General features: G+C 36.4%; 2 protein-coding genes across 4 annotated transcripts; both read left to right on the forward strand.

The window, feature by feature from the left end:
• The first annotated feature begins 2,222 nt into the window (after nt 1-2,222).
• rnf183 (ring finger protein 183) lies at nt 2,223-13,873 on the forward strand. Of its 2 annotated transcripts, none has more exons than XM_051862352.1 (3): nt 2,223-2,407; nt 5,552-12,841; nt 13,418-13,873. In XM_051862352.1, the coding sequence occupies exon 2, from the start codon at nt 5,596-5,598 to the stop codon at nt 6,505-6,507; it is 912 nt and encodes a 303-aa protein (XP_051718312.1). In that variant the 5' UTR covers nt 2,223-2,407; nt 5,552-5,595; the 3' UTR covers nt 6,508-12,841; nt 13,418-13,873. The 2 variants fall into 2 exon arrangements, with proteins under 2 accessions (XP_051718312.1, XP_051718313.1); XM_051862353.1 differs by lacking the exon at nt 2,223-2,407 and adding an exon at nt 2,834-4,943.
• Nucleotides 13,874-15,232: 1,359 nt separating this feature from the next.
• On the forward strand, nt 15,233-22,269 carry mgat1a (alpha-1,3-mannosyl-glycoprotein 2-beta-N-acetylglucosaminyltransferase a). Of its 2 annotated transcripts, none has more exons than XM_051862349.1 (3): nt 15,233-16,008; nt 17,233-18,165; nt 20,950-22,269. In XM_051862349.1, the coding sequence occupies exons 2-3, from the start codon at nt 17,521-17,523 to the stop codon at nt 21,646-21,648; spliced, it is 1,344 nt and encodes a 447-aa protein (XP_051718309.1). In that variant the 5' UTR covers nt 15,233-16,008; nt 17,233-17,520; the 3' UTR covers nt 21,649-22,269. The 2 variants fall into 2 exon arrangements, with proteins under 2 accessions (XP_051718309.1, XP_051718307.1); XM_051862347.1 differs by having other exon boundaries at nt 15,233-15,878.
• The last annotated feature ends 207 nt before the right edge of the window (nt 22,270-22,476 follow it).

The raw sequence follows: 22,476 nt of genomic DNA on the forward strand, positions 1-22,476 counted from the left end.
AATGAGTAGCTGAAGTAGTAAAATCAACAGAAATGTTTTTTCCTTAACCAGAAATCCATTTAAAGGTAGGGTAGGTAATTTCGGAGAGGCTAGCAATAGCAAGCTAGCTTTGAAAGCATGAGATCCCACTCTCCCTTCAGAGCCATGCCTTCTTCAAAACACATGAACGCAAACAGCAGAGTCTACAAAGCATCACGAAGACATCTACATGCCAATATTCAGTTAGTCATAGCGCCACCTGTGGGCAACAGGAAATGGCATGCTTTGCACTGTAATTCACTCCCAGAAACACATTTCAATATGGCATGAAGTACCAAACATAGAAACACGTTAAATCATGCAACACTTGGCTAAGTGCTAATATATGCGATTAACGCCACAAAACAGGAAGTTGTTGTAACTCAGGCATACAATGTCCAATCTGCCCCAAACTTCACATGTTTGATAATAGTCCTGGCCTGAAGACATCTATATGGCAATATTCAGTTGTGGTCAAAGCGCCACCTGTTGGCAGCAGGAAGTGTGGCACGTTTAAATAACTTTGCCATATCTCTCCTATATTTACCCACTTAAATGCATGTCGCCCACTGTTCACTGTTTTCCCAAGGCCACAGGGTGGTGGTGGCTCCAGGTGCGAGGGCCCTTTCAACACTGCTTGCAGCTTTAATTTTTGTTTGTTTTTTTGCCGTCCAGACTTTAAAAAACCCATCTGGATGAAATCTGGATATGCAAAAAATCTGATTTTTCTGAACATAGCCTAAATATCCTCCACAAATGACTGCAAACTGGCATTAAAATCTGCATCCATACACTTCGTATGATCCAATCAATTCCCAAAGGGAATACTTATGAATTGCCATGAGAGTGTATCATGTGAATGGCCCCTTATTAAAGTTCATCAGCCCTTAATGAATTTCAATCAGGTTGTAGATCAGGCTACAGTACAACAACAGCAGCACTTGTTACTGACAATATTATAAGAGCTATAGATAGTAGACAACATTGTGCAGCTCTTGTTGTAGACTTATCTAAAGCATTTGACTCAGTTGATCATAATTTGTTACTACAGAGATTAAAATCTATAGGTTTAAGTGAAATGGTGCTAAATTGATTTAAAAATGATTTATCTAAAAGAACTCAGTGTTACGGGAGATAATTATTCATCTACCTTACTTATAATAAATAAAGGTGTACCACAAGGTTTGATTTTAGAAACTTTTTTTATTTACAAACTAATAACTTAATTTTTTTTTTTTTTCCTGAGGCGATCACCTGCATTGTTCAAACCTACAAGCAACTACCATTAACCGCTACACATCTGCCCTCTAATCTAAAAACAGTCTGGAAATCTGATCCTCCAAGCACAGCCATGTGTATTTTGCATACGGCTTATATCCAGTCATCTAGAAGTTGCTCTTCTGGGCTTCTTTCTCAGCCTGAATCAATAGTGGCAATAGTGTGTTGACAACAAGCCAAGATAAAAGTACAGGTATGATGGCTATAAAGTGAAGTGATTCACGCCACAACAAACCGGCTCAACCTTTATAACATAAAACTTCTACATGCTGGACCGGGAATGGGATAGTGCTTCCTATCCCTTATCAGGGAATGTGGGTGGGTGGGTGTGTGTGTATCGTTAACTTATTCAATTTATCAGCGACTTCCTGAGATCTTAATAAACTTCCCTATGTTCCCTGTTCCCATGCATCTAAATGGTGTGTATTTCTTGTTATATGTCCTGTAGTAGGAAAAACGATGTGAAATAGTTTTTTTTTTTTTATGGAATCTGTCTCTATTACAACGGGAATTTCCTCAAACCCTCATCTTAAGTGCACGTGTAGCTGTTTTTGACAAGGAAAGCATCACTATTAAGTGTTGAAGGTTTTTCGATGAGACTCTGGACTCTTTTGACTTGGACTTGTAAGTAACCACCCAGAACACCCTATCAACTGCATAGCAACATCCTGGTACTGTTTGCATCATGGCTGTGAGTTTTGCATGAACAAACATGACATTTTGATATTTAGAGCACTGAGAATCACACTTGGTGGATTCAGCCTCATTCAAGGTCAGAAACATAAAGCTCAAGTATATAAGTCAGTGGATTCCTCACATTCAAACTGGAGTAACTGGACAAGTTCAACAGGTATGACAGGGTAAAAATAAGGAGGAAGGGAGGGAGGGAGAGAGATAAACATGCAGAAGAGGAGGAGATACCTTGCTTACGTTAACTAACAGATTATGAAAACCATAGTGATAGCTTTGAGGAAGACAGAACGGACTGGATTGCACACCTTTCACATTGTATTGTTGGATGCACACCTAGACTGGAATATGTGCTTCTGGAGCCAGGCAAACTTCACAGGCACCTAAACACCAGGGGGTTCAACTGCTCTTCAGCTCATAGGTAGTTGGCATGTTTTCACAAACTCTTTTTGTGATTTTAACTTATAAATACAGGTACAACATGGAGACCGGGGCTAGTTGTCACATGGCTATTAAAACTAAAAGGTTTTGAGTGAACAATCCAATTATACATATATATTCTCTCTGATAGTGGTTTTGTATATTGACCAATGGTCATTCTTAACCCCTTAAAGCCTACTGTAACATATTTGATACATTTCTAAGGCTTCGAAATTATCATCATGTTCAAAACTTGGCTGAAATACATGTACACAATCTACTACATGCCTTTTGTCGTCTGATGGATCATTTTTAGAATTTAAAAGACTAAAAAAAAAACCCTCTTGAATTTTTTTTTTTTTTTTTTTTTTTTTGTGAATTCTGTCCTCCAAACTAAAATTCATAATTTTGCTAATATTTTGTATACTTTGTCACACGTATGTTTTATGTTGTAATTTGTTACTTGTTAAAGGCTACTTAATTCTATTATTCCAATGTAACAACATGCCCCACTATTGGTGTGTTAAGCAAATCAAGCCTCTGTTTATTTTATCTTAAGTAAAAAGTGTGACAACTAGCCCCGGTCTCTCCTTCAAATGTAGGTGTGTTATTGTCAGTAGTGACACAGGTCTTAACTGACTTGATCTGGTTTGTGCTCAACCTGTGGGTGTGTGCCTTTCGTTTGGGAAGTTGTTTAGTCAGAATATATGAAAAAAAATTCTGAAAAGAACTAGTTCTGCTTTCAGCTCAGATGCGCCTAAAAATAAATGTTTTTATTGGTGTTTTATATCACCTTTATAGCACTGAGTATGCAAAAACATGGGCTATTTTGATTCCTGAACAACTAAATTTAACCTGGATTTTACATGTTCATATTATCACATTCAATAATCATTTTCAAACCTATTAAATTTGCTATTAAACATTCCTTTTTTTTTTTTTTTTCATGAGGTTCTTAATCTGATTCATAGTTAAAGCTTAACTATAAGCATACAGAATGAAACTGGGATCTGCACCCTGATGCAAAAACTTGATACTCTGGTTTGCATTCCTGTACACTAGGTCAACACTGTTATGGGATTTTCACACTAATTATGGGTTAATTTGAAAACCTCTGTCAAAAGGTGGTTAGTACTTTATCCCTAGGTTATAACTTTAATTGTGGTGCCAATAGTATGTGATACAATACAACATGTTGTTTAGCGACAGGCGGTCATAAATTACCTCAGTACATAATAATCACACACTTCGCACAGTAACAAACATTCACATGCATGTGATTTCAGCATGTGCGCATCTTAAATGTTGATATCAGTCATATTTACTGGAATGATGAGTATTATTTTATGAATATATTAATTTACGAACAGACTGACCTAGCCATATTCGCACAGATGTTATCAACCTCATAAAAACGCAAATAAGAATAGTAGCCTGAGGTTTACAATTGTACATTGTGTTAATTACTAACCCAAGATCACATATGAACATTGTAAAAAATGGACCAAGCCTAACATATGAAATAATTGTCAGGAAAAAACTAATTTTTTGAAATGGAACAGTTTATCTAACCTTTAGACAAAATATTATTGCGTTTTTTGTTGAGTTTCATATTATGCTTTAATGGCTCATATAATGAGAATATGGAGCTCACGCTTGAGGAGGAAATTTTTTTTTATTGCCATTATTGTCGATTTAGCATTTGGTGCAGTTTCTGATATTTATATGACCTAAAAGTCAAATGAATTAAGAGATCAAATGAAAGACGTACAAATAAATGTCAAAAAGCCTGATGCATAATATTCGATACTCACATTTTAACATGATTTTTCTAAAAAAATATGTACGGATAATAACGTAAACCTAAGTTGCTTTGGTCCAGTGAATGTTTATCTTGAAATATTACTAACAATAAAATTAGTAAGTTATTCTTACGCTTATAGGGTTAGTTCACCCAAAAATGAAAATAATGTCATTTATTACTCACCCTCATGCCGTTCCACACCCGTAAGACCTTCGTTAATCTTCGGAACACAAATTAAGATATTTTTGATTAAATCCGATGGCTCAGTGAGGCCTGCATATTTAAATCAGTTCATGTGAGTACAGTAGTTCAATATTAATATTATAAAGCGACGAGAATGAGTATGTTGAATCAGCGGTTCGGAGTGCCAAAGTCACGTGATTTCAGCAGTTTGGCGGTTTGACACGCGATCCGAATCATGATTCGACACGCTGATTCATAACGCTCCGAATCTTCCTGAAGCAGTGTTTTGAAATCGGCCATCACTATATAAGTCGTTATTTTGTTTTTTTGGTGTACCAAAAATATTCTCGTGGCTTTATAATATTAATATTGAACCACTGTACTCACATGAACTGATTTAAATATGTTTTTAGTACATTAATGGATCTTGAGAGAGGAAATGTCATTGCTGGCTATGCAGGCCTCACTGAGCCATTGGATTTCAACAAAAATATCTTAATTTGTGTTCTGAAGATGAATGAAGGTCTTACAGGTGTGGAACGGCATGAGGGTGAGTAATTAATGACATAATTTTCATTTTTGGGTGAACTAACCCTTTAATTTATAAAAATCATTAAAGATTTCAAAGCAAAAAGACATGTGAACCATAACCTGAAGTGGGACATTTTTAGAATGATACTAAAAGGATTTCTACTTGCTAAAAAACTATAAAATATCAATCATATGACATGGAGGCATGTAGAAGATTGTGTACAATTTTTCCAGCAACGGTTTGATCATGTTGGTGACCCTTGGTTAACCATTTCAAATAAAGATGGCCACTGAGGGAAACTCAAAGCCATTCAAGGCCTATAATAGAATACTAAGAAAAACAAGCAATAACCTGTAACAAGCAATGTTCTCATCACACTTGACTGCTAATAGTACATTTTAGTTTACGATCTCCACCTTTCTTTGAGTTGCATAGCTGTACACTTTGGTGACACAAGTTCGTTCTTGTGCAACCTCCTTGTACAGGCAAGAGCCTTAAAGGTCATGCAGCACTTTTAAATCTCAGAATTTCCAGATCCTAAATGAAATCATGCCTGTTGAATGTGAATTCCATCGATTGTATTTGCAATCTAGACTGATAGTGTATTGCTTCATCTTTCCTTGCAGGCTTTTCTTCCATTTTCTCTTAATCTGCTCTAAGGCTGTACACGATGAGTGACGGCACAGAGAAACCCCATGGCAGCAAAAAAGGGCCCAATGCCAAGCTGAAAAGAAAGGGCAGCTTCCACCTGGAAACTTCAGAGGGGCGAGAGAAGCCTCTTAGGAGAAGCCGCAGCAATGAGGCGGAAAACCGGCGTCGTGAAGGTAGCCGAAGTAGAGAACGGGACCGGAAGGAGGGCGGAAAGCAACAACGGGGTCGCAGCGAGGAGGGAAGGAAGCGAGACCAAAACCACGAGCCTGGACACCACAAGACGGAGCAACCCAGAGACGAACTGCAAGACACAGAGTGCATTGTGTGCTTCTGCAGCTTCGACAACGTCTTCAAGGCCCCAAAGTTACTTTCCTGCGGACACACGTTTTGCCTGGAATGCCTGGCACGCATCAACGTCAATTCTCCAGAGCTCAAGACGCTGACTTGCCCCATCTGTCGAGAGCTGACGGAAATCCGACACGGCCGAGATCTGCCTCAGCTAGGAAATAACGAAGACATCTTCCGGAAACTTCCGGCCGAGATGCAAAGGGCACTTTCTGTGCGTTTTAAACGCAGCAAAGGCAAACTCATCCTCAAGAATCCTCCATCAAACAGCTCCATTAAGACCAGCTTAAGCCTGCCGGTGTCAAAGAAGAAAGAGGAGCAGGCCGGTAATAACCCACTTGGAGTCATGGAGGAAGGTCTCGGCCAGGCGACCATGATTGATGTTGGAAGACCTCCCAGCAGGATGAGGGGTCGTATAAGAAGGTTATTATATTCCAATCAGTGCTATTATGCCGTACTTGCAGCCATTATCATAATCACTGTGGCTCTGATGCTGGTAGGCATCTTCACCTTTGTGGTGATGCCCTTTATTCATAAACCAATAAGTCCATTCCCAAACCAAACTTCTCCAGACCCATCGCCTTAAGGGGTGAGGAAACGCACAGCACTCAAGAAGGACGACTGGCAAAGCAAAACGAGCTAGATTCTTAGTGGAGCCTGTTGCATTGTATACAACACTGCATTTTTGTTTGCTTTTGTGTAAGAAGCTTCAGACAGGCTCAATAGGAATGAACTGGAAAAACTTGAACATATGATACACTGAAGGCTGTTGAGCATGGACATATTTTACACAGACTGAGACATTATTGTGCAAAGGTCTTTAGAACAAGAGACAACGATGACATCTATTTGACAAGTGATGAATTGTGCTTTTCAAACTATTGATAAATTTCGTTTTTTGTTGTTTTTTTTTTTCAAAAAGGGCTGGATAATATTAATTAATAATATTATTGTACAATATTACTATGCCATTTGATTTAATGAAGAAGTGTGTTTTTTCATGTACTGTATTTCTTATGGTTTGTAGTATTGACGCACGGTAAGGACAAAACTGTGACGACTCACCAGTGCAAATAATCTCAGTCTAAAAATGTATATAACAACACAAATGAAGCTCATAAATGTTCTTTCTCATGTTGGAAAAACATTTATTAGAAATATACAAAAAGTATAAGTCTTTGACTTACGCTGCACATAATGTAAATAATATACTCTGATATGTATAATTATAATGTATATTCATAGTTTTTTGTTCTTTTGCACAAATGGGGAGAGGCAAAAAAGTGGAAAATAAAGTTTTAGACCATTTTCTGGTTGGGTGAATATATACACTCAAAAATTCAATATATAAATTGAATATAAACAATTCAAAATTTACGTCTCAACCAACAAATTACACTGAGTTAGAGGAACTTAATTTTGTAGCATAAACACTGATTCAAAATATAATTACTTATAAATGTTCCAAATAGTTTCAACATAATACAAAACATTTCAGTTTAAATTTCACACAATATTAAGTTGATGTAATGATTAGTATATGTCAATAGAACTAATCAAAATAAACTTTGCAACTTAAAAGGTTTAATTAAGTCAATAAATTTGAATTTTTATCTTGAAAGCATACATTTAATCAGGTTGTGTTCCTCTGAATTACTTTTTAGAGTGTACCTACAATTATAAGTTCACCAATGATAAAAAAAGGAAAATGACCAGAAGTACACAGCACACATAACTGATGCAGCAATCAGAAAACATCGGCAGCGGCTATTTGCACGGCTATAGCGATGGATGCTATTTACACTAAGTGCAAATAGCGATAGATGCCATGTACAAAGTGCAAATAGCGATAGATGCCATGTACACTAAGTGCAAATAGCGATAGATGCCATGTACACTAAGTGCAAGTAGCAATAGATGCCATGTACACTAAGTGCAAATAGCGATAGATGCCATGTACACTAAGTGCAAGTAGCGATAGATGCCATGTACACTAAGTGCAAGTAGCGATAGATGCCATGTACACTAAGTGCAAATAGCAATAGATGCCATTTACACTAAGTGCAAATAGCGAAAGATGCCATGTACACTAAGTGCAAATAGCAATAGATGCCATTTACACTAAGTGCAAATAGCGATAGATGCTATTTACACTAAGTGACAACAGCAATATATTCTATTTACACTAATTGACAATGGCAGCATTTTCTTAGCGATATGCTATTTACACTAGGTGAAAATATTCAATTCAATTCATATTTATTTGTATAGCGCTTTTCACGATACATATCGTTTCAAAGCAGCTTTACAGAGAATGCATGTCAACATTACAATTTAGAGAATCTGGTATCGGAGGTGACTGTCCAATGTATGTGGTTTCAGAAATGTACATATAATCATGCAGTTAGCTAACAATGTAATAATTTAGGCAATTTAATTTACAATCACTGTTAGCAGTTTAATTGAAGGTAGAAGCAATGAGCTCCTGGAAATAATGAATTACATATTAACAATAATTAGGATATATAGAAATTTGGGAATGTGCATGTTGATCCAGATGTTGCGTCATCTGAAGTCCTCGCAGGAGTTGGCGCCGTCTCTTCAAAGGTGTTGGTCATCTGAGGTCTTCATAAGGGGCAAAAATAAAACAGAAAAGCAAATGGAGAATAATTAGCGTAGCTGCTGTTCATAACATTAAGCAAAGATAGTCATGTGCATTTGATCTGATTTGAGATGCATTATGTGAATGCTTGGCTAAAGAGATGTGTCTTTAATCTAGATTTAAACTGGGTGAGCGAGTCTGAGCCCCAAACATTATCAGGAAGGCTATTCTAGTGTTTAGGAGCCAAATGTGAAAACGCTCTCCCTCCTTTAGTGGACTTAGATACAACCAGAAGTCCAGAGTTTTGTGATCTTAAAGAGCAAGAAGGATTGTAGGGCAATAGAAGATCAGTTAAGTACACAGGAGCTAAACCATTTAGAGCCTTATAGGTCAGGAGCAATACTTTATAATTGATATGGAACTTAATAGGTAACCAGTGTAGAGATAAAACTGGTGTTATATGATCATATTTTCTTGACCTGGTAAGAACTCTAGCAGCTGCATTTTGGACCAATTGTAGCTTGTTTATTGAGGAAGCAGGACAACCAGCTAGTAATGCATTACAGTAATCTAGTCTAGACGTCATGAAAGCATGAACTATCTTTTCTGCATCAGAAACAGATAACATATTCTGTAGCTTAGCAATGTTTCTGAGGTGGAAGAAGGCTGTTTTTGTAACATATGAGATATGATTTTCGAAGGACAAGTTGCTGTTAATATAACACCCAGGTCTTTAACTGTGGAGGACGGAGTAACAGTACATCCTTCTAAATGCAAATTGTAGTCTGAGAGATTCTGTGTACAGGTTTTTGGTCCAGTAAATAATACTTCAGTCTTATCTGAATTTAATAGAAGAAAATTACTAGAAATAGCGATAGATTCTATTTACACCATGCAAAATTATCAGTTCTTTGCAAGAAATTAGATGCTATCTATAGCCTACTTCATACTGGTAGATACTATTTGCACCTTAGTATTTTTGTACATTAACAGGATGCAATAATATCATAGAGTGTAAATGATTATATTTATTAAAATTATTAATTGGATGCTGCCTTATTGGGAGAATAAAAACCCTCCCTACACCTTCCCCTACTCAATACTTTTTTCAATTCAATTCACATTTATTTGTATAGCGCTTTTCACAATACATATCATTTCAAAGCAGCTTTACAGAGAATGCATGTCAACATTACAATTTGGAGAATGCAGTTAGCTAATAATGTAATAATTTAGGCAATTAATATACAATCACTGTTAGCAATTTAATTGAAGGTAGAAGCAAAGAGCTCCTGGAAAAATGAATTACATATTAACAATAATTAGGATATATAGAAATTTGCGAATGTGCGTGTTGATCCAGATGTTGCATCTTCTGAAGTCCTCGCAGGAGTTGGCGCCGTCTCTTCCAAAGTTTTAGTCATCTGAGGTCTTCTTAAGAGGCTGGATCCAAACTGAAACTGATGTACTCGGGCGTCCCGAGGTAAAACGGAAAAGCAAATGGAGAATAATTAGCATAGCTGCTGTTCATAACATTAAGCAAAGATAGTCATGTGCATTTGATCTGATATGAGATGGATTATGTGAATGCTTGGCTAAAGAGTTGCGTCTTTAATCTAGATTTAAACTGGGTGAGCGAGTCTGAGCCCCGAACATTATCAGGAAGGCTATTCCAGAGTTTAGGAGCCAAATGTGAAAACGCTCTCCCTCCTTTAGAGGACTTAGATATCCTAGGTACAACCAGAAGTCCAGAGTTTTGTGATCTTAAAGAGCGTGAAGGATTGTAGGGCGATAGAAGATCGGTTAAGTACACAGGAGCTAAACCATTTAGAGCCTTATAGGTCATTAGCAATACTTTATAATCGATACGGAACTTAATAGGTAACCAGTGTAGAGATGATAAAATTGGTGTTATATGATCATATTTTCTTGACCTGGTAAGAACTCTAGCAACTGCATTTTGTACTAATTGTAGCTTGTTTATTGAGGAAGCAGGACAACCAGCTAGTAATGCATTACAGTAATCTAGTCTAGACGTCATGAAAGCATGAACTAACTTTTCTGCATCAGAAACAGATAACATATTCCGTAACATATTCCGTATCACCTCAAAACTCCGTATCAATAAACACTTAGTATTATTAAACACAGTTTATTTCCACTTTTAGAACATTATTTTCATTTTTATTGAAAATAAATGCCTTTCTAATGTGATATGTCATGAGAAAATGGAGAAGAGTGAGCTCGGCAAAAGGCGGATCCGAACCCACGTCGATTACAGTAAAAGCCAGGTCAGCGCATGAAAACGGCTGTTTCAGCAGGACTTTAGTTTCATAAATAAGGGTTATAACTAATGTAGGATATAATTCCATATACAAAATGAAAAAATAATGCATTGCATGTCTGTTCTGATGTAGTAGGGTAAAAACGATGCTTAAATGCAAATAATAAAATGCAAGTAATCTAACTTGCGTAGTTAGAATAACAAACAAAAAAAGAAGACATAACATTCCTGATATATTTTGTTGATGCCAAGGCCATGCATTCAGTCAAACTCGCAAATTATCTGTATATCACTGTTGGACAATATGGATACTAAAATACATGTTGCGCTGCAAAATTGTAAGTTTCCCTAGCAGAAAAAAAACAGCATATGCTGGTTAGATATGTTTTGAAGCATGGAAGCTGGTTTGAGCTGGTTTATGCTGGTCAAGTGCTGGTCCCAAGATGGTCCTAAGCAACTACCTCCAGCTCAGGACCAGCACTTGACCAACTTAAACCAGCTCATGACCAGCTTCCATGCTTCAAAACATACCTAACCAGCATATGCTGTTTTTTTCAATAGGGTTCTGTGTCACATTGTACAGAGTAAATCACACAATTTCCTACATACTAGGTATCCATCAATAAGTGAGCTCAGATGCCCTCCAGTGTACATTCTGTACACTGCATTCACAAGTTACAGACTGTTTCAAGAAGTCTGATTTTGTTTTCAACATTCTTCTAAAATACAGGCCTACCTGTCCAGTTGTCCTGACAGTTAAAAATATAATGTGCAAAATCACAAATGTTTATTTATACAACATAGCCAGTATCTGTCAAGATCATATGAGTATGTTTCCAATATAGGTCAAGAGGCCCAATCATATTTTTGCTCTATAAATGGTCTGTTTATGGAGGATTGGGGTGTGGTGGATTCTGGCCTTCCTAATTTATTAAAATGTATACATATTTCCTTTTATATAATATGTATAGGGGTTTTCATGCTAAATATACATATATGGTGGAAAAAACTGTTATGCTAGAGGCAGCAGGCTACAAACAAGTCATTTAGGTTGGCCAAAAAAAGAAACCTTTACACAGATTGATTTCTTTTAAGTACCTTAAAATTAAAGGTAGTGTCCTCCTCTAAAAATAACTGTATAATTCGCACACTGTGTACACGAGGGAGGCATGTGAAGCACACGATATTGGCCACAGGCAACTTGAATAACCAACACCCCTCGATCTGACGCAAGCCCTGTGGCAAGACTACACATAATAACGCTTTATAAGTCATTCAGAGTCAAATTCGGGCTCTGGGGTCGCTTATATCAGCATCACAAGGTAGGACTGCATGTAAAAGGACCACAAGAGTCCTAAAATAAAGTCTGCGATGGCTTCGACACCCTCCGCTTCAGCCCTATCGGCTGTTCTCCGGTGCCAGGGGAATATCCTTGCCCGAAAACAGGCGAACAAGAAGCGGACTCGAGCTTCAGCTTACGGGCTCGGGATTACAAATGGAGATTCGGTCAAATCTTATTTTCGCTCTCTTTGGGAATTCTTATTTCCCAGGAAGCGAGTGGATATTCCCGGAGTTCTGCCTGTGACAGCGCGATTTGAAACGTCCTGTTCAGGAAAATCTTCGATAAGAAATTGTGAATCCAAAGATCATCTGGTCAGAAACTCTCCAAAGTTTGACAACAAAATTTTGTCTATGAAAGCATCCAGTGCAAATCAATGGCCAAAGACGAAAGCGATGTCGGACTATAGTTTTTCTTTTAAATCTCAACGCTGTAGTGTTTCATCCAAAACCAACCTGGTGCTTCGACTGGATGGCTCGCATTTACGAAAACTAAACTCGGATAACCCATGGACTTCATGTATTTGTGTAGTTTGCGCTCGGAGTGTAAGCACACTGGACCACAATAATGTGAATCCGTTGTTTTCTCTCGGCTTGTTGTGGTCTTTAAAGGACAAACTGATCAATTTTACAACCGCAGTCTCAGACAGTGTGCGGACTCACCTTGGAATACACAGGAACCAGCTTCATCCGGATGTAAGTGGCCGCTATAATGTGGTTTGAAAAGGTCACAAGTCAAACCTTTTTGCTTATAATTCTTTACAGAATATGTGATTGTTATATACTATCATAGCCTATTATATACTTTTACAGCGTCACTAATACCTGCAGGAAAGAACTAAAGTGACATATTATAACGTATTACATAACTCACCTCAAAACTTTTGCCCTAAACGTACGTTCAATTAATTTCTAACTTTTAAATAAATCTCCAGATAATACATGAGGACATGCAATTCATAATTAAGAATAAAGGAGGATTTTCCTACATAAAATTACAGAAATAACACAGTTGAATGAAGAGGTTGCTGCTGCTTAAGCAACATTTGAATGAATTATAGTACATTTAGGAGTCAGAAATTGGCACATATTAGCAATAGCATGCTTTATGTAATGATGATGGCTGGCAAATATTATAACAATATATTTTTGTGATAAAAATTCAAAATAAGAAGTATTTAGTGAGAAATTGGCATACTGCTATTAGCATCCTTTGTGTAATGATGATGGCTAATATTATAACAATAGTTTTTTTTTTTTTTTTTTTTGCAGTATAAGTTGAGTGGGTGTGTCAAATGTACCTCTGAACATCATGAGGATCAACCTAAAACGCTGGAAGGACCTGAACCTGGCGAATGAGTCTTCGGCTATAACACTTATGGATGACATGCACATCACACAAATGCACTTTTATACCCATGATAGACAGATGTTCTTTCATGCACTCTTGTTCACTTCAGCTTTGTGGAATATACTCCTGTGTTTTATACAATTTATACTTTTGCCAAATGTTTTGCACCAGAATTTCCCTTTAGGGATAAAGAAGCTATAAATATTACCAAAACTGCTGACCACGAGCAGCCTTTAGGAGGTAACTGATGCTGCAATGCACGCTTGACTTTGTGTTTATTAATAAATAGGCCACTTGTTAACAGGTGTGCTGATATTCATTAAAATATAGCATTTTTGCTCCTGTGATAAGGCTTAATAAAAGAACAGAATCAAGAATGTGTTTTGTTTTTTCAGAAGGATGATTTTGAGGCTCTGCACCGCATACATATACTTTTAAAATGTGTATAATTATTAAGCAAAATTAAACTTGATTATTAAGTTAAAAAGAAACACTAAATCATTAGTCTCAGACTCCATCCTGTCTTGAAACAAGACCCCATATGGGTCAATGACGTGAAGGGTCATTTTTTTTTTTTTTTTTTTGTCCAAAGGCCTTAATAATAATAAAAAACAAAGATATGACATCCAAAGTATGTAAGGTAGTACAACTAGATCTCTTTTATTGAATCCAAAAGGTTTTAATTATATTTTGCTACATATAAAGGTATTTTAAAGATTTTGAAGTGTCAAAAGGTCATTCGGTTTAACCGTCCAAAGGCCAATACAGTCATTTCATTTGTGATTAAAATATCTTAAAATGTAATGAATGTATATATTTTTTATTCTGGCATGATTTTATAACATCATATATCAACATTGTGCAAAATGGTATTAAAATTATGTGTAGAAGTCGTTGCTTTGTTATGAGAAAGAATGTCCGGAAAAATGAATTTTATTGATGTCATTCGGAGTAACCAATATAAAGGGATCATTTTGGATCAAGTCATGCGGTCAGTATCATGTGACAGGATGTGACATCATTCAGACACCTGCAAAGGACCACATGGTCATGAAGCAAAGTAACAAACTCTCTTTTAACTATATGAAAAAGTCATGTTTTCATTTGATCATACACATGAAACATCAGGTCATTCGGTACAACCGCTATAAATGTTGTAATATTTTAAAAACTTGTACTAAATATAAAATGTTTAATTGTCCTTTTGCTAGCTATTTAGATATCAGCCTGTTAGCATTGTTTGAAAATGTCGTCATTCAGTATAACCAAAAGTGTCATTCGGTAAAACCGAAATTTTGGTTAAACCGAATGACTTTTTTGGTGACAAATTGTCGCTTGTAAAAATATTGTATCTTGTAAAAAATGACAAAAGCAGTGTTAATTGATTATAAAAACCACATAATCTCATTGTTAACACTTAATAAAACTTAAAAATTAATTATACCTCCATTATGTTTTTTTACACTTTTAAAAACCTTATTTGTCAATGACCCACATACCTGGCGTTGACCATATTTTATATATATATATATATATATATAATCAACTTATTTTATTTTAGTTAATTGCCAAGGCAATTTTTTTCATTTAGTTAAACTCGATGTACTAAAAGAACTAAAACTAAAATTAAAACTACATAGACATATCTAAAAAAAAAAAAAACTTAAAAAAAAAAAAAAAAAAAACACTTAATAAAAGCAATTCAATATTTCAGCAATTATCAATGCCATTTTTTTGTGTACAAATACTACACTACACAAAATGTCTTTTTTTCTACTATCTTGATTTTACAGGTCAACTCCAAATCACAGGTGATATATCCAGGTTTACAGTGACTGTGGGACGATTCCATGATTTACAGAAGTCCACAAGTTTCGATTTATGTCTGGCACACATATGCTTTTCCAATCGAGGAGGACACCTGTTTTCCACCTCTCGTTGCTCTTGTAATAAGATCCTCAGCAGAGACACTGCTTATAAATTTCGCAGGATCAGCATAAACACTATGAGGCCCTACAGCCACGTATATCCAGAGGTCGAAACCTTACCTCTAACCTTTCACCGATCACAAAGGAAATGCGTTTTATGCACACGTATCTCTTCGTTAAGGTAAACACGGGAGGGGGAGGGACTTCCTAAAAATGACGCTACCCGGAAGTCAAGTATTCTTACATTCTTGAGCAAAGCTTGAAGGGTAGACGAGAATGAAGTTTACTGCTGTTTAATTTAAGGATTATTCAACGTGTAATCCACAACAGATTCAGATAAATGACTTTGAGTAGTTGAAATGGGACATAATCTTTAAAGCGACGGAAATATGAATGTACTTGCATACTAAAGAAGACGGGAAACATGACAGAGTATGAGCGCGCTTTGACTCATGTAAGTCAGATATGTTGGCATTTTTACGCATCATGGTGTTGCTTAAACTCAGCTCTCATGGGTGATAAACAGACCGGTTAGTCTCTTACTGTAGGCAGATGTGGTTGAGAGAGTTCTGGATGATCTACAGGTGAGATTATTGATCGACGGACGAACCTTCTTGATAATGCCTTACCATATTTGCGCATACAATACTAATGGGAAGGTTCATTTCAAGATGCATAGTCAAACAATAACAGCGACAACTGAGCTTAGTATTATTTCAAGGTGTATTTTAATAATCACGATAAATTCTCATAATGTAGTTGACGAATACATTAGGTTTACTTTACGTATTTTATGCTGTAACAAGTCACAGTTTCTTTTCCATCATTTTAAATTACACTTTAGCTTTAGCTTAAATATTTATTTTAAATTATTTAAATTAAGCAGCAGTCAAATAAGTACAAATATGTAATGTAGTCTCGCAATTAATATGAGAACATAAAACATAGTCAATAATAATTATAAAAAATGTTTAAAATAGGATTACACCACTGTCACTGCTTCATATCAAATACCCTAATGCATGGATTATCAGACTGCTGACATTTATTTTTTTTAATGAAAAACAGAAAGTGAGATCTTGTTTTCTGCGCTGCCAACTTCTCTACTTGGAAAATAAGGGGAATTTTTTTTTTTAGGGAAATAAGGGGCTTTTCCATTAAAGCGTACCAGGGTTATTATAGTTCATAGTATTATAGTTATAAACAGTTTTCTTACTTGAAATGAAATAATTGCTAACTGAAGAAAAAAAAAAAATCATTTTATTTCCGCTATTTGCCAAGGCAATTTTCTCATTTTCATTTAGTTAAACTCGGTGCACTAAAAGAACTAAAACAAAAACTACTTAGACATATCTAAAAAACTCACTAAATGACAAAAACACAACAAATTTATGAAAACTTTAACGAAAATGAAAATGAAAATATGAAAATAATACAAATTTAAATTATAATAGTATCTTAGTGATACTAAAATAATGTGTACCACATGTTTGAGATTTCAGTGAATCATTTGTGGAAGCTGAAAATGTGCCACATTGTAAATAAAAACTATGCTATACAGTAAGTGTATAAAAAAGATGCTTGACTAAATTGTTTTGCATTTAGACCTTTTTACGTACACAGAACTAATCCACTCAAATTTTGCACCAGTGAAATGCAAAAGAAGTGGATTTTTTCCATTCTGATCTGTAGTTTGTAACATTCACACTTGTATGCAAAAACTATTCAAATGAGAATAATACTGAACCTTTCTCAGCTGTTTGGTTGGCAAACATTACATGTGACCTTTAATCTTGCTTATTTTACAGGCTCTGCTGAAATTCACTGTGTCACGTTGGACCGTAACACCTATATCAGAATCCTGAAACCTGGAATATGTCTTATTGTCAGCTTCGGTTGGTTTAATGTTACAAATTTATTTTACTTTTGTGACAACTGACCGAAAAATATCATGCAAAGCATGTGAAAAAAAATTCAAAGATCCTCAAGACTCTTCTTGCCCATCCATCCATCGAACCTTCCTGTTCTTAATGCCCGCTTCATATCCTCATCCATTTCTTCCTTCCTGAATCCTCTGTCCCATCACGCATCAGGCCATGCTCCGCAAGAAAAGTTCTCTTGTCATTTGTGGTGCTTTCATATTTTTAGCTTGGAATGTCATTCTTATTTTTGTCTTCTTGAGACGCCCTTCCACTCAAGGGTTTCAGGACAGCCATGGTGAACCTGGTAACGCTGGGGACGCAGCCGAAGGAGGCAAGTTTGGAAATATTATGAATGAAGTGATGCGCGTAGCCGATGCATTTGAAGCTGAACTTGATTCGCAGAGGAAGATCCTATTGCAAATCCAGAACCAGTGGTCAGTTTGGGAGAACAAAGGCAGTGTAACAGCTGCTAAGCCAAATTCAGCTCCGGTGGTCATCCCTATTTTAGTCATTGCCTGCAATCGTGTGACAGTGAAACGCTGTCTTGACAAACTCATTGAGCTCCGACCTTCGGCCGAGCTCTACCCCATCATAGTGAGCCAGGACTGCGGACATGCAGAAACGTCTGACGTGATTGCTTCGTATGGCAGTCAGCTCACCCATATCAAACAGCCTGATCTTTCAGATATCTCAGTACCTTCACAGCATAAGAAGTTCCAGGGTTACTACAAAATCTCACGGCATTATCGTTGGGCACTCAGCCAGGTTTTCAACACCTTTTCGTACTCAACGGTTGTCGTTGTGGAGGATGATTTGGAGGTAACTTCCTTTTAATGCATGTTGTTTGTGTAATGTCTAGTTAAAGGAATCCAAAATTTAAAGATGATACACAAGGAGAATTTTGTTAAGACTAATAGTTTTTTTTTTTTTTTTTACCATGCAGTTACAGCGAAAGGGGGCTGAATTATTCAAGCTTCAATAAAACTGTAAAAGCACAAAAAAAGTGTTGCTATGACTCCATTTATATGCTATATGCAGTGTTGGGGTAATGCATTACAAGTAACTTGAGTTACGTAATCAGATTACTTTTTTCAAGTAACTATTAAAGTAATGCATTACTTTTAAATTTACAACAAAATATCTGAGTTACTTTTTCAAATAAGTAACCGAATTCACTTTGTTCTCCCATGTATTGACTGACAGCTCTCCTGTCTCTGTGTTGAGAGAAATCGGGAGCACGTGCCGAGGCGTTGAGTGTGAACATGATGGTTACTGTAGTTTTAGAAAAAATGTGAGCAGGCGATTCTGTATTACTCAAAATGAATAAAAACAGTGAAATGCAATGTCAGATTATTACGCAAACCTGCAATAATTAAATATTACACGAATATACTTTATGTACTTAATCTCACTTTAATAACCAATGTCTTTGCTGCTGACCTTCGATGATCCATTTGAACCATACTAATAAGCAAAAATGACTTAAAGGGATAGTTCACCCAAAAATGAAAATTATCCCATGATTTACTCACCCTCAAGCCGTCCTAGATGTATATGACTATCTTCTTTCAGACGAACCCAATCAGAGATATATTTAAAAATATCCTTAGTCCTCCAAGGTTTATAATGGTTGTGAAGGGGGGCCGTGTTTTGAAGTCAGTAATAAAAAGTAATCCATACGGCTCCAAAGGGTTAATAAAGGCTTTCTGAAGTGAAGCAACGCGTTTTTTGTAAGAAAAATATCCATATTTATAACTTTATAAATTCAAATAACTAGCTTCCTGCGGATGACCATACGCAGAATGCGCAAGTCGATTTGGGTGGAAGAGTATCCTTTGACCTGGACGCAATGACGAACGCGGAGACGCAGAGGAGAGAGCAAAACAAAACACCGGTCATGAATTAGAAGTCTAAAACGAGAAATTTTAAAGAGAAATGTTGGAGGATTTCGAGTTTGTTGCCCAGCCGTATTTATTTGAACCGTGAAAGACGTCTAAACTTATGATACTCCTACATCCTGCGTCATACATCGCGTCAGAGGATTACTCATTTGCCGCAAGTCGACGTGCGCATTCTGCGTACAGTCGTCTGCCGGAAGCTAGTTATTTGAATTTATAAAGTTTTAAATATGGATATTTTTCTTACAAAAACGAATCACTTTGCTTCAGAAGGCCTTTATTAATCCCCTGGAGTCGTATGGATTACTTATTTTTATGGATGGATGCATTATTTGGCTTCAAAACGTGGCCCCCCATTCACAACCATTATAATCCTTGGAGGACTAAGAATATTTTTAAATATATCTCCGATTGTGTTCGTCTGAAAGAAGATAGTCATATACTCCTAGGATGGCTTGAAGGTGAGTAAATCATGGGATAATTTTAATTTCTGGGTGAACTATCCCTTTAAGGCCCTGTTTACACCTGGTATTAAGATGCATTTTGGTCAGTTGGATCACAGGTAGACGAGGGAGACTCATACCCGTTTCCACCCGGTATTTTAATCCGTCTCATTTGTCCACTTTCAACCACTTCTATCCTGATTTCTTCAAGGGGAGGGTGTATGGGTGAGTAAATATAAGGGGTTTTTCAGATCTTTTTATCTAATGGACAAAATAATCTCACGCAATTTACATATGAATGTGCATAGAGACAATGGAAAAACATACGGAGAGCAGCAGCTTTCATTTCTGCTCTGACAGCCGCAAGACCACGCCGAACACTGTGAGTGTGTGTTAGAAATCAGGAATGCTGAGAGAACATTGTACAAAGTTTAAATCCTGTCTGGCTAGTGAACTTCCCATAATGTGTACTCATGCGTTTTTTCGACTACCTCTTGGAGTGGTCTAAAGTGGACAAGCTCAAAACGTTTTACACCCTGTTTAAACTTATATTTAGCATCGTCCACTTGTGATCCGATAGACCGAAATGCATCTTAATACCAGGTGGAAACAGGGCCTTAGATAAACATCACATTTGTGTTTCATTCTTTTTTAAATTTTATTGCTGAAGTAAGCGTGTTGAACTTTCGTCTCCTGCATCCTGTTCTTCTTCAATCCAGAATGGCTAAATGGCTGAAAAGTCAGCCCAGGTGAGAAAAAGTAACGCAAAAGTAATGTAACATTACTTTCCATAAAAAGTAACTAACGCAATTAGTTACATTTTAGGGAGTAACGTAATATTGCAATGCATTACTTTTAAAAGTAACTTTCCCCAACACTACATATATGTATATAACACTGAAAATGTTGATCGCTGTTTTTGGGATGCTCTTAAGAGAAGCGGCAATGTCTTATTTGTGAATGAATGAATCATTCTTTTCAGTCAAATCTTTTCAGAGAATCAGTTCACTGGAGAAGAGTTTCAGTGAATAATTAGTTAAATTTCCTCTTGATTCTGACACAAAGCCATTGTTTAACTTCAGAAGACTTGGCATTTAGCACATTTAGCTGTAGGGACCACATTATAATACTTTTTTTGAAGCTTGAATGCTTCAGCACAATGTTCTTTTGTGTTCCAGTATAATTTTGGTGGTGAATTATTCCTTTGAGAATATCACAAACATTTTATTTTGTTGATGATATGTTTGATCTTTTTTCTCCAGGTGGCCTCTGATTTTTTTGAGTACTTCAGATCGCTTCATCCGATTTTAAAATCGGACCCAACTCTGTGGTGCGTGTCTGCCTGGAATGATAATGGCAGGGAAGGATTCGTAGACCCTGGAAAAGCGAGCTTGTTGTACAGGACGGATTTTTTCCCAGGCTTGGGCTGGATGCTCACAAAGGATCTCTGGACAGAGCTTGAGCCAAAATGGCCGGCCTCGTTTTGGGATGACTGGATGCGGCACCCCGATCAGCGCAGAGACAGGTCCTGCATCAGGCCGGAAATTTCCAGAACTTTAACATTCGGCAGGAAGGGTGTGAGTTTGGGGCAGTTTTATGACAAGTACCTCCGCTTTATTAAGCTCAATAGCGAATTTGTGCCTTTTACAAAAATGGACCTGTCGTATTTAGAAAAGAAGAAGTATGATGAGAACTTTGAGAAGGAGGTTTACAGTGCTTCGGTTGTCACCGTGGAGGACTTGCAGAGTGGGAAACTGTCTGGGTCTGGGCCATTTCGGGTGCAGTATTCTAGTCCTGACAGTTTTAAAACATTGGCTCGCAATCTTGGTGTAATGGACGACCTGAAGTCAGGAGTCCCACGAGCTGGGTATAGAGGTGTAGTTACTTTCCTTTTTCGTGGAAAGAGGGTCTATTTAGCACCACCTGCTGGTTGGAGTCAATATGATCCAAGCTGGAGTTGAGGTGGGCTGTGCCTGCCTCACAAGATTTATTTTTTAAGGTGCAAAGCACATACATAAAAATTATATTGCATGTTATGCGTTACCATCATTCCCTTCACAGCATTCATGAGATTAATTGTCTTAAAATTCCATTGTGCTGCTTTATGATGGAAAAACTCCCAGAAGGGGTTTCAGGATGAATATAATATGATACCAAAGACAACAACGGATTAATTGATCACTCAGACTTTTTTTTTTTTACTCAGGTTTCATTATTTTTATGTATATTGTCAACTAGGATTTATTTGTTAACTTTGATTAGTCACATCATTAAACTGAAAGATTAAACTGATATCTTATACTGTTCAGTTACACAGATTTTCCACACAAAGTATATTTGTTTAGGAAATAAAAATGAGGTAAATATGATTAAAAAAGTAACACTTATTTTTTTAAAACTGTGAATGCTACTCTAAGTGCCTATAAATGTAGGATGTTTTGACTCACTTCCGTGTACTGTCTTTATTAAATCATATGTATGGTTCATAGCATTGTGACTGGAATATGTTTTGATTATGTTTTGTGTTTTACTTATATACTGGGATTTTTTTGAGAGGAAAATAAATGTTTTGTTAAATTTAATGCCTCATTATTTCTTACTTATACAACAATAATAATAGTACAATATTAACAACTATGTTATTCATTTGATTTAGATGTGTTCATTTAGCAAATTTAGATGAGGACAACATGCAATTTATCGTAAATGAACTTACATTATCACATTATTATTTTTTACTTTCATTTTATACATAAATGTGTCATATTATATATATATATATATATATA

This window comes from Ctenopharyngodon idella, chromosome 15, assembly GCF_019924925.1.
Source record: "Ctenopharyngodon idella isolate HZGC_01 chromosome 15, HZGC01, whole genome shotgun sequence".
In the NCBI taxonomy this organism is placed as follows: Eukaryota; Metazoa; Chordata; class Actinopteri; order Cypriniformes; family Xenocyprididae; genus Ctenopharyngodon; species Ctenopharyngodon idella.